At 40.6% G+C, this 13754-nt stretch overlaps 1 protein-coding gene across 2 annotated transcripts in view; it reads left to right on the plus strand.

The window, feature by feature from the left end:
• Positions 1–13754, plus strand: part of sgcd (sarcoglycan, delta (dystrophin-associated glycoprotein)) — a 202888-nt gene that overhangs the window by 173744 nt on the left and 15390 nt on the right. For both annotated transcript variants that reach the window (XM_017432744.3, XM_017432743.3), the window contains one exon: positions 7931–8003. In XM_017432744.3, coding sequence (XP_017288233.1) covers positions 7931–8003 — 73 coding nt within the window. The remainder of the gene's footprint in view (positions 1–7930; positions 8004–13754) is intronic.

The following is a 13754-nucleotide window of genomic DNA, read 5'->3' on the forward strand; positions in this document are numbered from 1 at the left end:
CTTCCAGAAGAGAAAGGGCAAAGTGTCTCAGCACGGAGCGGCGGCCATTTATTAGACAGGGCTGCTGGCAGCACCTCCGGCCTGACTGAAATACTAAGAGGGGAGAATATTATCCTCTCTGCAGCTGGAAACGAACGCCGTAAATGATGGGAAGTGAGAGGAGGGGAGAAAAAAACAACATTAGGAGGGTGAATATTAAAGCTGCAGGTCTGCGGCGACACCTGAGATCCAACCTGCGGTTCTGGAACCCAAAACATGGACCAGTTTCCAGTTGGAGCTTTGTCTTTTTTTAAATCATGTTGTCTGTCTGTTACCAGAGTAACCAGGTCAAGATGGCCGCCACAGCTCATCAGTAGCTGAGAGTCATCCCTCATCAACTCTGTTTCTCTGTTAGCAAAATATCTCATGAACCGCTGATGGTAGGAAAACTGTTTTCTTGCAGCCTGCCGAAGTCTGCGTCGTCCGACTTTTACCGTTAGTAACTTTTACACTTTTTAAAATTATTTAACTCTGTTTTTTAAAAATGTCTCCATTGAAGCCGTCCTCTGAAATCTGCTGCACTCGGTTTTTATCTTTTAGGCTCCTTTTAGCTTTTAGCTTGGCTTGCTAATTTCAGCTTTGTTCCTGCTGTAGTGCTGGTTTAAGCTTTAAGTACCATTTTACTCGTTTTAACAGTGTTTTCTGGTTAACGTTTGGAGTCAGCCCAGTTCAAAATGGCCACCACAAAGCATCAGTTTAGCAGATATTGAGCTGAATCTTCTCAACAGATGCTCTGAGCGCTTGATCTTCGTTTAAAACCCCGGCGGGCGACGTGCATTCATCCGAGGAATGCTGACGTCATTTCTCCCTTTTCTCTCATGCGTCAGGAGCAGCTTGATGCTGGGAAATGATCCGTTTTCCTGGAGGATTTTGGTTCCGAGGACTTTAAACTGACCTCCTGCGGTCTGAAAACACAAGGTCTGGATTTAAGACTCCATCTTCAGTGGAGTTTGGATCAATTCTTGTGTTTTAGCAACTTGTTCGTTAAATTGCCCATAATTCTTTCATTCTGAAGCTCTCGACTCGACGTCTTTCCATTTCTCTTCCTACAAACCGCAGTTCCGGAGGAGATGGTTGAAGCAGATTGAGAGAAATTGGGAACACCATGACAGCGAATTACTCTCCGTTCCCCAAATCAGTGCTGAACACGCTGATCATCGCAAATGGGTTTTTATCCAACGGCGTGAGAGGAGGATTTCCTCCGACAGGATCCGAGTGGCGGGTCGTAATTTCGTGGTTAACAGCGGCGCAGATCTGCTGAGCTCGCAGTGGAAAGGTCCAGGTCCCGTACGTTATCGGGTCTAAACTCTGCGGCGTTCCGTTGGTGAGGCGTTGGAAATGATAATCCAGCTGCGTTTGTTGCAACGAAGGCATTAAAATTCATGGATTCTGTGTTTGTGGGCGTTTGGCAGAACGGAAGGTGCAGAAATATAATATATGAGTTTTAACATCATCTTAGCTTCCGTTTAATAAATAAATAAACCAAATCCTTTTTTTTTATTATCTGTTTTTAAAGTCTTTAATGAAATGAAATGCATTCCTTCCTCCTGGGGAGTTCCTCAGGGATGTTTTATTGGACTCCTCTCGTTTTCAGGGCTCCAGAATCTAAACTTATAAATACAAACAAACCAATTTTTCGAATCACAGATGTTGTTCAGTCCGACAAACTACCTAACAATTGGCAAAAACTCTTATTTTTTGATAAATATTGTTCGTATTTCACCTTCCAATGCTTCTAGCAGTGTTATTAGGCATGAAGAGTGTCTGTTTTGCTGAAATTAATTCGTTTTTAGGGTGGATGGGATGGCACTGGAATAAATATTTTAACTTACATTATTTTTGTTGGGAACTATTTGTTCCCAATGTTCTTCAAATAAATCACTTGTTGGGAAGGATTAAATTCTGCTGTAACCATTGGTCGTACGTCTCACTGCAGCTGTTGGTGGAAAGATTACAAACATTTGCAAGAGTTTTAAAAATGTCTTGAAAGTTTTGTGAGGCTTCTCGATGTCGTTGAGTTGGACCGATGACCTGCGAAACCAAAGCAGGACCGATTGGAGACATAAGACAGAATCTGAATGAAAATGCAGATAAAACGACTGAACTGACACGTAATTAAGACTCTTTGCAACTAAATGATTTACACGACATCTGCACAGATTTCCATCAAACTTTGTGTCTGAGATGCCAACTGAGTGTGTATTTTCTTCAACCAGTCACCAACAGTCTCAGCCCAGAGTCAATCCAATTCAAAATGGCTGCAACAGCTAATCAACCATAGCAAACACAAAAAAACTGGATGGATTTGGATGAAATTTTCAAAAATGAATGACTGGATGTAGAAAAATGTCTTTTTTTACAGATGCTGAGCAAAGATGAGGTGTGGTAGTAGCTGAGAGTCATCCCAACACATTCTGAGTGATTTCAGATTATCTGACATCATTATTTAAAAGTTTGGCATTCAAGACGACTTACAAGGAATGCTACTTAACATTTAAAACTAGTAAAGGTCAGATATTCCCGTCCAAAATGAACCATCGATCCAGAATCAAAATGTCCAAATATGTCGTCTAAACTAACGTTTAATTCATATTTTTAAAGTTTGAACCAAACGTATCACGTTGGAATACACCAAACTAAACATAATAATAATTAATTGTTTTTAATAAATTTATTTCTGCTGTTTTCTTGTCCTCGTTAAGGAGAATTACCAAACAAAATACAGTAGAATGTTATAAAATAAGCATTAGAATCGTTTTGTGGTACTTTGGGAGTTTTTCCTGTGCATCTGTAGCTTATAACCTTTTATTTTATGTGTGCCCCTGAAAGAAATCTCCATTTTAAGGATGAGATGACCCTTAAAAAGAGCCGTTTGCTGGTTCCTTGATGGGCAGAAGCCAAATTCAAGCCTTTGCCACAATAATTAGTGTCACCCAGATTTACAGTATCCACTCAGAGGCCGTCCATCTTCAGATTACTTCAATCAGCAGCGGGCTTTAATGATTCAATAACGCACAACTGGCCTCCAACCAAAAGAAATTCTTCTTCTTGGCACATTTCTTCTTGTTTTTTGACTCAAATCTGCAGCGAAGACGAATGCTATTATTCCTGGTCGCCTCTACCCTTAATCCAAAAATCATTGGCTGTTAAAAACCAGAAACAAATAGTGTGGGCTTTGATTTTCTAGTCTGTAAGATTGATGAGGTGCGTATTCATGTAATAATAATAAAACGTCAGAAGTGTTTGTTTGTTTCGGTGTGGATTATGCAGAGGAACGCCTGCAGATAAACAGAGGTGTTTGGTATTCGGTCAGTGCTGCTCGTGCATGTCTTCCAGCCCCCACCAATCATTCAGATTATTCCTGCAGGAGCTTCTTCTGGGACTCGTGTGTCTCTGTGTTTCATCACCTCCGAGATACTTTAAGACGCAGCTGATGGTATCGAGCTCCGGTCTGAGCTCCGCCTCATAAACACCTTCTACACATACATGGACTCACATGAATCCGCATCAATCCTTAAAGACGTCGTTTGTTTCCAACCCCCAACGCTTCCCGGACGTGTCGGCGCCGTGACGTATCGCCGCTTCCTGCTCGGTATTCATGTGCGGCCTGCGATCAGAGAATCAGATAAATCACATTTTATTCAGCGGAGATGCTCATGAATGGAGTCGTGACGCGCTGCCGGCTCAGAACGGCGCTCCCATTCAGACAGCGAAGGGAAAAAAAATCAACCTGCACAGAAACGGCGTGGGTAATCTGCAGTGACTCGGCACTTTTTAGTCTCTCATAACTTCAGCTGCGACTGAACAGGAGGGAAGACTCAGTGGAATCATTGAGATTCACTGGAATCATTGAGCTTTGTTTGGATCATTGAGCCTCACTGGAATCATTGAGCCTCACTGGAATCATTGAGATTCACTGGAATCATTGAGCCTCACTGGAATCATTGAGCCTCACTGGAATCATCAAGATTCACTGGAATCATTGAGCCTCACTGGAATCATTGAGCTTTGTTGGGATCATTGAGCCTCACTGGAATCATTGAGCCTCACTGGAATCATTGAGATTCACTGGAATCATTGAGCCTTACTGGAATCATTGAGATTCACTGGAATCATTGAGCCTCACTGGAATCATTGAGCCTCACTGGAATCATCGAGATTCACTGGAATCATTGAACCTCACTGGAATCATCGAGATTCACTGGAATCATTGAACCTCACTGGAATCATCGAGCTTCACTGGAATCATCGAACTTTGTTGGGATCATTGAGCCTCACTGGAATTATTGAGCCTCACTGGAATCATCGAGATTCACTGGAATCATTGAGCCTCACTGGAATCATCGAGCTTCACTGGAATCATCGAACTTTGTTGGGATCATTGAGCCTCACTGGAATTATTGAGCCTCACTGGAATCATTGAGCCTCACTGGAATCATTGAGCCTCACTGGAATCATTGAGCCTCACTGGAATCATTGAGATTCACTGGAATCATTGAGATTCACTGGAATCATTGAGCCTCACTGGAATCATCAAACTTCGTCAGAGTTTGTCTCAGATTCCAACGTCCTTTCTGTTTGTAATAATCTATTTTGACAAAATGGCCGACGTTTTGATGCATAAACCCTAGAAGAGCAAAGAGAGCTAAGATCGAAGAAAATGTTCAAGTTGCTGTGGCTCATTAGTGTCACCATGGTAACCACACACCCCTCCTTCCCTCCCCGATAACACTAGCAAGGCAGACAGAATGGCAAAGTGGAAAGTAAGCCTCAAACAAATGATCTCTGACTTTCCTGAGGTTCCTGAACGCTCCAGAAGGCTCTGATGGTCACACATGTAAAGTTTTATTTGTTTTATGTAGGAGAGAAACGCCGTGCAAATCAAAAAAAAAGACAGGAACGGAGGAATAATGGGCGTAAGTTTCTTTAACATTTATATTTGGGGCCCAAAAATGTAAAAATATTAAATCTGACTCTTGGATTGAATTGGAATAAACTGCAGCTGAATGTAGTTGGATTTAAATCTGGATCTGAAGCTGTAACTGTATTAAAACTGACTGTAAAACCAAAAAGAACTGAATGTTAACGAGTTTAAATTGGACCGAACTGAGTCTAAACCAGCAATGAAAGATTTGGATATTTTGTTGTTTAATCAAGAAAAAGGGAGGCAGAGAAATTAAGACTTTAAGTGAATTTTTCTTTCTTCCTTTGTTTTGTCTACTGAACGAAACTTCAGCTTTTTTTGCTTCACCTGTCAAAAAAATTCTAATTAACCTCAGATCAGAAATCAAACATTTGACGATGTTTACTTCCAAACTAACAGTTGGTAGACTGTATTATATTTCACTCCAAACACCAAACATTCGGCGTCGTAGCTTGTTTTACCTGATTTACATCTTGTACCTACAAGAAATAAGGTTTTGATAAGAGCTCAAAATTCATTAAAAGCGGAACAGAAGTGGCTCCACCTGTAGCAGCGATAAGGAGGAGAGGTTTTTATCCCACATGACTGAGCAGGAACACCAATTTGCATAAAGATATTTTATTTGCCCGACTTTTTGATAGGTTTATCTGTGTTATGAAGAGCTCCCCGAAGGAGCGAGATTGTAAATATCTCCAGACTTCGGAGGAAATCAGCCATTAAACACCTGTTTAATTAAAGAATAGCCAAATCTGTCAAACCTGTCCCGACACAACTGTTTCTGCCCAGATGTTGTCGGCAGGAAAGACTTTTAGTCGAAGCTGCGGTGGCATAAAAAACAGGTGAGCGCTGCAAGTCGTTCTGAGTTAAATGGCGAGGAGGGTTCCTTTCAAAATAAAAGCAATCAGACTGAAAGCCTAAAGGCTGATCGACTTCATGTGAGTTTATTCACTAACAGGCATGAAAAAAAAGATGTGGAACGATTTCTGCAGCCAAAATGAGGTCATCAGTCGCCGTGAAAGGCGGGCGATGATGTAACCACTGGATGAACCTCTACAGCTGATAACTGCAGGAGCCGATTCAAGATGGACGCCACAGATAATCAGCTCCAGCAACACAAAAAGGACTACAACAGTCAGTTCTGCAGATATGGAGCTGAGATTCGGCGTGGTAGTAGCTGAGGGTGACCTCTAACATGCTGGGAGCTTGGTTTGAAGGCAGCGGGTGATATGCATTCATCTCTGTCATCATGAAGATGTCAGCTGTAAAAGTCTCTTTCTGTTTCTCTGAATCGAGGCCGAGAACAAGAACCGCACTCGAACGGACTCCGACTTCTTGTTCTCCGTCTCACTTAGCCCTGAAACCCTAAACGTGTCACCGAGCGACGTGTGCGTCCCCGCGGCGCTCAGAGCGGCTTGAAATGCATTCACCCGTGGTTATCGATCGTTGGTTTGATGTAACCGAGTCGTGGAGCGAACCCCGAGCGGTCAGTCAGAGCCCGGAGGTGACAGGTCACGCGCCGGCCAATTACGCCGTCGGTTTCCTTGGTCTTCGTGATGCCGTGCCTCGCTGCAATCAAGCAGAGACGGAGAATCAGCAGCCGAAGCTCGGCTCAGGTTGAGCTGCTGAAGAGCTCAGTGTCGGCCGAATCATTTCAAAGCTTTTTGGTGTAATTGTTTCTGTGGCTCCATTTACTCCGCTCAGGATTCTGGTTTCCCTTCAGTTCATAAAAAACAAAACCACCAATATACCCAACAAAACACATTAAAACACAGAGAATAAACACTGTTAGCTTGGCTGAAGGTCTCCTGAAAACAAATGTGGATATTCTTTACAATTTCCTCTCAGTTACTAACATTTTAAACCCAAGATTTAAAGACAAAAGGATCAAGACAAACAGAAAAATCCATTAAAACGACTCCGTTGTTTGGTTTCTAGAGCAAAATAATAAAAACAGGCTGCAGCATTAGTTCCTTAAAATCTTTATCTCTCATGGATCCACAAAAAAAGTCGAATAAATTAAGTTAAAACCGACGTAACAGCCGACATCGCTCTGAGCCCGAGAAACCAAAACCCTGAAGCAGGTTTTAATGTTTTGTTTGGGTTTTTCACCATTAATCTCTGATTCTGCACCAAACCTCGTTAATAACCAAGAGAAAGAATGAAAAAGTCTCATCTTCTTCAAACGAAATATCTTTAAAATGATCAACAAGTCGATCTAACCTCATTTCAGTTTAATACGTTTTATTATTTTGTTTACTGGAACACTTTAAAGTTAACTTTTTAATCAGGTTTTATGAGCGAGATGCTAAATTATAATTGCTTGTTTTCAGATTACTTTAAATACACAATTTGCCTTTTTGATCAGGCATGGATTGTGTCACAACATGACTTAACGACCCAGGTTAACGAGCCGGGTTTTATTGATCAACCAGCTGCTGTTTTGCCTCTGAGCTGCCAGGTGAGGCAGTCCAGACACGAAGGGACAGAAACACATTACTAAATTAACATTAAGGCGTATTTTTACCTCTGTGGAGGCTCTGATCTATAACCATAATTTGTAGTTTGTGTTTATGCAAGTACTCTTTTTGTTGGGTGACATATTATAGTTTATAATTATTCTGATTTAAATGGTACCTATTTCCAAATGTTTTTTATTAAATCTTGTGCTCTGTACTGTGAACTCTTACTGTTAGTCCTTTTATTGTTTAAAGGGGGTAATGAGTCAAAGCTCTACAATAAAAGCAGCCCAGTAAACACATTTTTTAACCTTTATTTGCAGTAAAACTTCCCGCTGTATGAGAAGCTCGTTGCTCTGTGGCGTTACCGACGAGGCGAGCTGAGCGCCGCCGTACAGATCTGCAGACGCTCTCAGATGATGTCCATCGATCGGATTGGATCGGATCGGATCGGAGGTTGTGGTTTGAATTGATGCTTCTTTCTGTCTGACTTTGTGTTCTGTGATTTCAGGGGCCGAAGGAGCCGTGTTCAGCAAATCGGTGGAGACGCCGCATGTCAGGGCCGAGCCATTCAAAGAACTACGGTGAGCATGAATTCCTTCTCGGAAAAATAAACTTTATTGATTCCACACTTGATACGGTGAAGGAAAGGATGTAGTTTGAAAGAATAAAATACACTAAACATAACCTGTATATTAGAAATTAAACTAGCTGTTTGATAGGATGAATATAAAGTGAAATCAAGCAGGTAAGTGTTTAAAAGACCGTTAGCTACAGTGGCTAACGCCTCTCCTGCTATGATGAGGGATTCTTCTTGGAAAACAAATAAAATATTCTGCATAATTATACAATAATTTTATATTGTAAGCAAAGTCATGAAAGGAAAACAGAACCGATACAAAAGGATAAAAAAATGCTGGTGTTTTTAAAGCAATGCAAAGTACCGTTAGCATTAGTAGCTAGTCTCTCTCTGCTAAGTTAGGCAATTATCTAAAAATTAAAATTAAATGTGTTAACTGTTCAGTAAATGTAAATATTGTATTGTAAGCTAAAAAATGATATATGCAGAAAAAAATCAAATACTTAAAATTCATAAGTATTTAAAAGAATGACAAAGTACCGTTAGCACTTGTAGCTAACATGTTGTGCAATCAAACAGTAAATATTAGTTAATGTACATGTTTTATATTAAAGCTAAAAAAGGAAATAGGTGAATTAAAATATTATTTACATAAGGAGGACAGCTTAAATAGATTTAAATAGCAGGCCTGTTTTTCAAAAAGCTCCGTTAGCATCGGTGGCTAGCTTGACTGTTAGTGTGTGGTAAAGATCTCTTATATAAAAATAAAAAAACGTGTTTATCTGTTTAATAATCACATGTTGTAAATGTATCTTTGAGGTAAAATAGTCACGTATAGGTTGATAAATACTTATACTATATTTAAAAAATAAGTAAAATTTAAATAAGCTAAATGCGTTAGCGGGTGTGTTTAAAACTGTCTGTGTTAGCACTACTAGCTAGCATGTCTCTAGTATGACGTGTAAGACCAACAGAGTCCTTAATCCTGAAAACAAACATGTTGTGTAAATATTTACAGCTTATTTGAACTAAAATATAATTTCAAACATTTCCAAAAACACCAAAAATCTGAAAAAATAACAAACATTTTCCACAACAGGATGTCGGTTAGCAAACGATTAGCTCGAGAAGTTAGCATGACTGTTATGTTTTTAGACTTCTTATAGTAAAAATAAAATACTGTATAGGTTTACAATGGAAATGTAACTGGGTTTTGTAACTTTAAATAGAAGCTAACGAACTAATAATAAATAACAAAGCTGTACAAGGTCTTAGATTAGGATTAGATTAGCAGGCCTGTTTAAAAAAACGTTTAAAACCTTTTTAGCACCGTTAGCACTCTGTTGTTTTGATGTCTCCTTACAGTAAAAGTAAAATAAAAGAATAAATTTATCCATTAGCTGGATATTGATACTAAAAGTGAGAAGGTTAGGGATAATGTATGACAGTTCTTTATACAAAAGGAGTTAAAATCTAAAGAATTAATAAAATAAGTGCATAAAATCATTGTGATTAGCATGTTTCTGTTGCTATGCTGTGGTTCTTTCAATAAACGTTTAATTAAAATAAGAAGGTATGGAAGGTTAAATATTATTATAAATAGAGTACACTGGACAATATATGTAAGCAGTCATGTTTAAAAGAATGACAGACAAGTAAATATTAAAATAAATGTAAAAGTCCAAAGTACCGTTAGCACTAGCTGCTAGCATTCCTGTTTTTATGTTGGGCAGTTCGCTCAGTATAGTATAATAATATACATATATAATACTGTTAATTTTACCTTATATATTAAAGTAAAATAAGAAAATCAAACAGTGAAAAAGTGAAAGTTTAAAGCCCTTTTAGCACTTGTGGTAAAGTTTCAAAGAAAGGAAATTTAGCTGCTGAGCCTCATTTTTAATGAAGAGTATGACTTTAAAACAGAGGATAACAGGACTGATAACTGTTGTTTTTAAATGTTTTTCATTTTTGTTCTTCCTCAGTGGCAAAGCCAATTAAATGTCTAATTAGTTAGCAGCTTGATTTTAATGAGACAACTTAATATTTCTGGGAAATCGGCCATAAATGATAAAACTGATGTAACAATAATAATTTCCTAATGCCGGTTGATTCTTTTGATGGATTTGTCTGTACTTTTTTAGCACAAGTTTGCCGAAGATAAAGAGCAGATTATGTTTTAAAGTCGGCGTATGTTCTGAGCTCAGTCGGGTCGAACCGGCGAGGAGAAATCGATGGACGGGTTGGCGCTTTTCTTTCCTGTTTATCAGCTGCTTATATCTACATCAGAACATGGATTTCTATAAAAACAGCTGATCGGAGGGAAGTAAACGACGTCACAAACAGATGGCGGCCATCTTTAAAGGTGCAGGTGGAAAACTGATAAGAAGATAGTCATTTAGAAAACAACAATTACCTTTTTAAACAATAGCATTAAGACATGATACTGTTTTTCATTCATTTATGATTATTGCGTCAATTTTTAAAAATATTTATGGCTAAATTTTACCAATTTATTTGCATTTAATTTGTTTTCTAGGACCCTCACTTCCTCTTTCATGACCCAAAGTTGGGTCCTGACCCCAGCTTTGGGAACCACTGCTCCATTAGTAGAATTACAAGCCATTTTTCCCTAAATGTACATTTTTTATGGCGTCTGTTTAGACTGAAACCAAAGTTGCTGTTAAGCTGATTGGCGATAAAAGGATTTTAGAGTAATATTTCTTTAAGGTGGAGAGTATTTTCCAGTTTATCGGCTCCTTTAAAGGCATCAGTCCAATCCTTGGGCTCAGTGTGTGGCTTTATCGCTCCTCGTTCTCCCCGACGGTGTTGGATGCCTCCCTAATGTAAATGTCTTGTTTATCATCTTTCACTCGGCTGTGCTGTCAGTTGTGATGACGATCAATCAGGGCAGAAAACTCGCGAAAGAGACCCAGAGGAGCGAGGAAGAAGAGCTGCTTGTGAGGAAACCGAGGAGGAGGAGGAAAAACACCACAGACGGAGTAAAAGTGAAAAATAACCAGACCTGAGGAGGAAAACTAAAGGACAGGAGAAATATTGTTGCGTTTTTATCCAGCGGGGAAAAAAACCAAGATGGTCGTCCATGTTGGTGCATTTAGACGCCATTTTGGTCAAATTTCAGAAAATCTATACAATAAATTTATATTTTAGTGTCTTTAAACACCACTGATCACTTCTTCCTGCGTCACTGAGCAGATTTTAATCAACTCCATTCAAGATGGCCGCCACAGCAAAGCAAAACTCGGTCAGTTTTACAGATTTTGAGCTGAAGTTTGGTTCCTTTGAGGAACACACTCAACACTTAAAACCTTCTGTTGAAGTCGACCCATAAACCAACTTTTTAGAAAAACAAATGAGGAAGAAAGAAAAAAAGTTTGGAAAGTTTTGAAGAAAATCCAAAAATGCTGAAAGGTTTTAATCGTCTTTAACAGCCGTGTTTCTCTGGCATCTTTTCCTTTTAATCATTATTTCAAATAATAAACGGGTAAAAAATGGTTCCGTCAGCAGAGTTCAGATCATTTCCAAGCCGAACGCCGTCATCGTCTCGATAATTTGACAGTTTTTTTTGTCTTCGGTGCCAAAACTGTCCAATTATGTCAGAAAGGATGTGAGCTCACCGGAGCGCGGCTAAAACCTAATCTGACTGTAATCGTTCCAAAAAAACTCCTCTTGGCAGGTAGCAATTCAGGATTCAAACCCTGTTTGAGAACAAAGACGCTGCACCTCCCTCCTCGTCTTCGGCTGGAACCAGAACCGTCGGACCCGTCTGAGCAGTGACTTGTTGCCAACAGGAAGTGTCCTCGCGTCCGTCAGGCGTCTCGGAGGAAAGGGATGCTTTAGATTCAGACTCTGAGAAAAGATAAAAAGAAAACATGAGAAGGAAAGAGACTGAAGTAAAAAAGAAACGGTAAATATTTTTATTTTAAACCAAAATGAGACACGAGGCGTCTCTTCAGGAGACGTTTGTCTCAGAAACTTGGTTGAAGACTGAAGAAGTGAATCGGATCCATTTTTATCCAAAGATTTAACATTTAAAACGTCTTAAAGTTCAAATATTCAGTCAAAGACGTTTAAGCGGGAGACAAGTAAAGGAATGCATGTTGCCCGCCGCCTCGCTCAGTCAGGTTTGAACAGAGATTTCACGTGATTGGTTCGGGATGACCGTCAGCTACTACCACACCAGGTTTTAGCTCAGTGTCTGTGAATTTGACTGAGTTGTAGCTAAACTGAGCTCAAAACTGGGTTGTTGGAGGTAAAAGAAGCCAAACAGTTAAAATGCTAGCTGCTAGCTACAAGCTAAAAGTGCCAAAGTTGAGCTAAATGTAGCAAAAGGCTAACTAGAAGCAGTAAAATGTTAGCTAAAAAAAACTAGCTTCAAGCTAAATGTAGCAGAAGACGAGCAGACAGCTAAAAATAGCCAAACAGTAGCTGAACGTTGTGGAACAGAAGCTAAAAGCAGCAGTTTCTTGTCCTCTGGGACGTGAGAAGACAGAAGTCCCGTCGGAGTCGTGACGCTGCCGTCGGATTTAAAAATGGCGGATTCTTCCAACCCTTTCATCCTAAATATCTTCTCATCTTCATCTTGGTTCTGCTCCTCCTCTTCTTCCTCTTTTCTTCTGGATTAATCTCCGACCCGGAGTCGGTTCCGAAGGACAAGAATCTCCTCCTGAAGGTCCGAAGACTCGAGCCGGTTCGTGTCCTCGTGTCCTTCGCTCCACAGCTTCTTTGTTTCCTCTGATTAATCTAGTCTGTGTCTGTTAGCAAAATATCTGATGGATTTGAATGAAATCAACCTCATCAGACCCAGAAATGTGTCCGACTCAGAGCTGGTAGTAGCTGAGAGTCGTCCTTTTTGTCTCAGCCGTCAGCAAGGCGTTTCCTCCCGAACGGTTCTGACTCCGCGCGGCGCGACGGCGGATCAAGGAGAAACAAAATGGAGGGCATTACAGCTGCTCCCAGGTTTGTGTTTTTAAAATAAAAAAGATCCGGATCTGTTATCTGAAGGCGAACATTATTAAGAAGCGTGAAAAGTTATTAACCTTTGATCCTCGGAGCAGGAGGAGGAGGAGGGAGGAAGATGAAACTTTATTGATCTCTGGGAGGAAACGAGGAGGAGCCAGCCGAAAACCCAAACATGGAAAAACTGTAAATGTAAGAAAACAGGAAGTGAAACACAGAAGATCAAACTGTCAGCTCTGTTTTTATTTTCTAATTGTGACGAACTTGAAGCTCGGCGGAGTCTGGGTTCACACGGAAGTGCCGAGGAAATGAGTCGGAATAACGGCCTGAAAGAGATTTCACTGCTGGATCCCCTGAGGATGAACCTCAGAGAACAAGAGGAGAGGAAATCTGGAATCCTCCGAGCTCCTCTGATCGCTGACGACGTTTCTGAAAATCTGATCGTTTTTCACACCAACACCGGATTCCTGACGTCTGTCGGACGAACACGAGCGGCTCGCGTCCGGACCGATGGAGCAGCCGGGAACGGACGCAGGTTCGGGATCAAATAGAGGAATTTGCTTTGGGTGTCGCCCGGCTGGACGATCTAAACCGAGACCACCGATCCGAGACCACCAATCTGGGACCGCCAATCCGAGACCACCGATCCTAGACCACCGATCCAAGACCGCCGATCCGAGACCACCGATCCAAGACCACCGAATGAGACCACCAATCTGGGACCGCCAATCCGAGACCACCGATCCTAGACCACCGATCCAAGACCGCCGATCCG

This window comes from Kryptolebias marmoratus, linkage group LG13 (genome assembly GCF_001649575.2).
Source record: "Kryptolebias marmoratus isolate JLee-2015 linkage group LG13, ASM164957v2, whole genome shotgun sequence".
Lineage (NCBI taxonomy): Eukaryota > Metazoa > Chordata > Actinopteri > Cyprinodontiformes > Rivulidae > Kryptolebias > Kryptolebias marmoratus.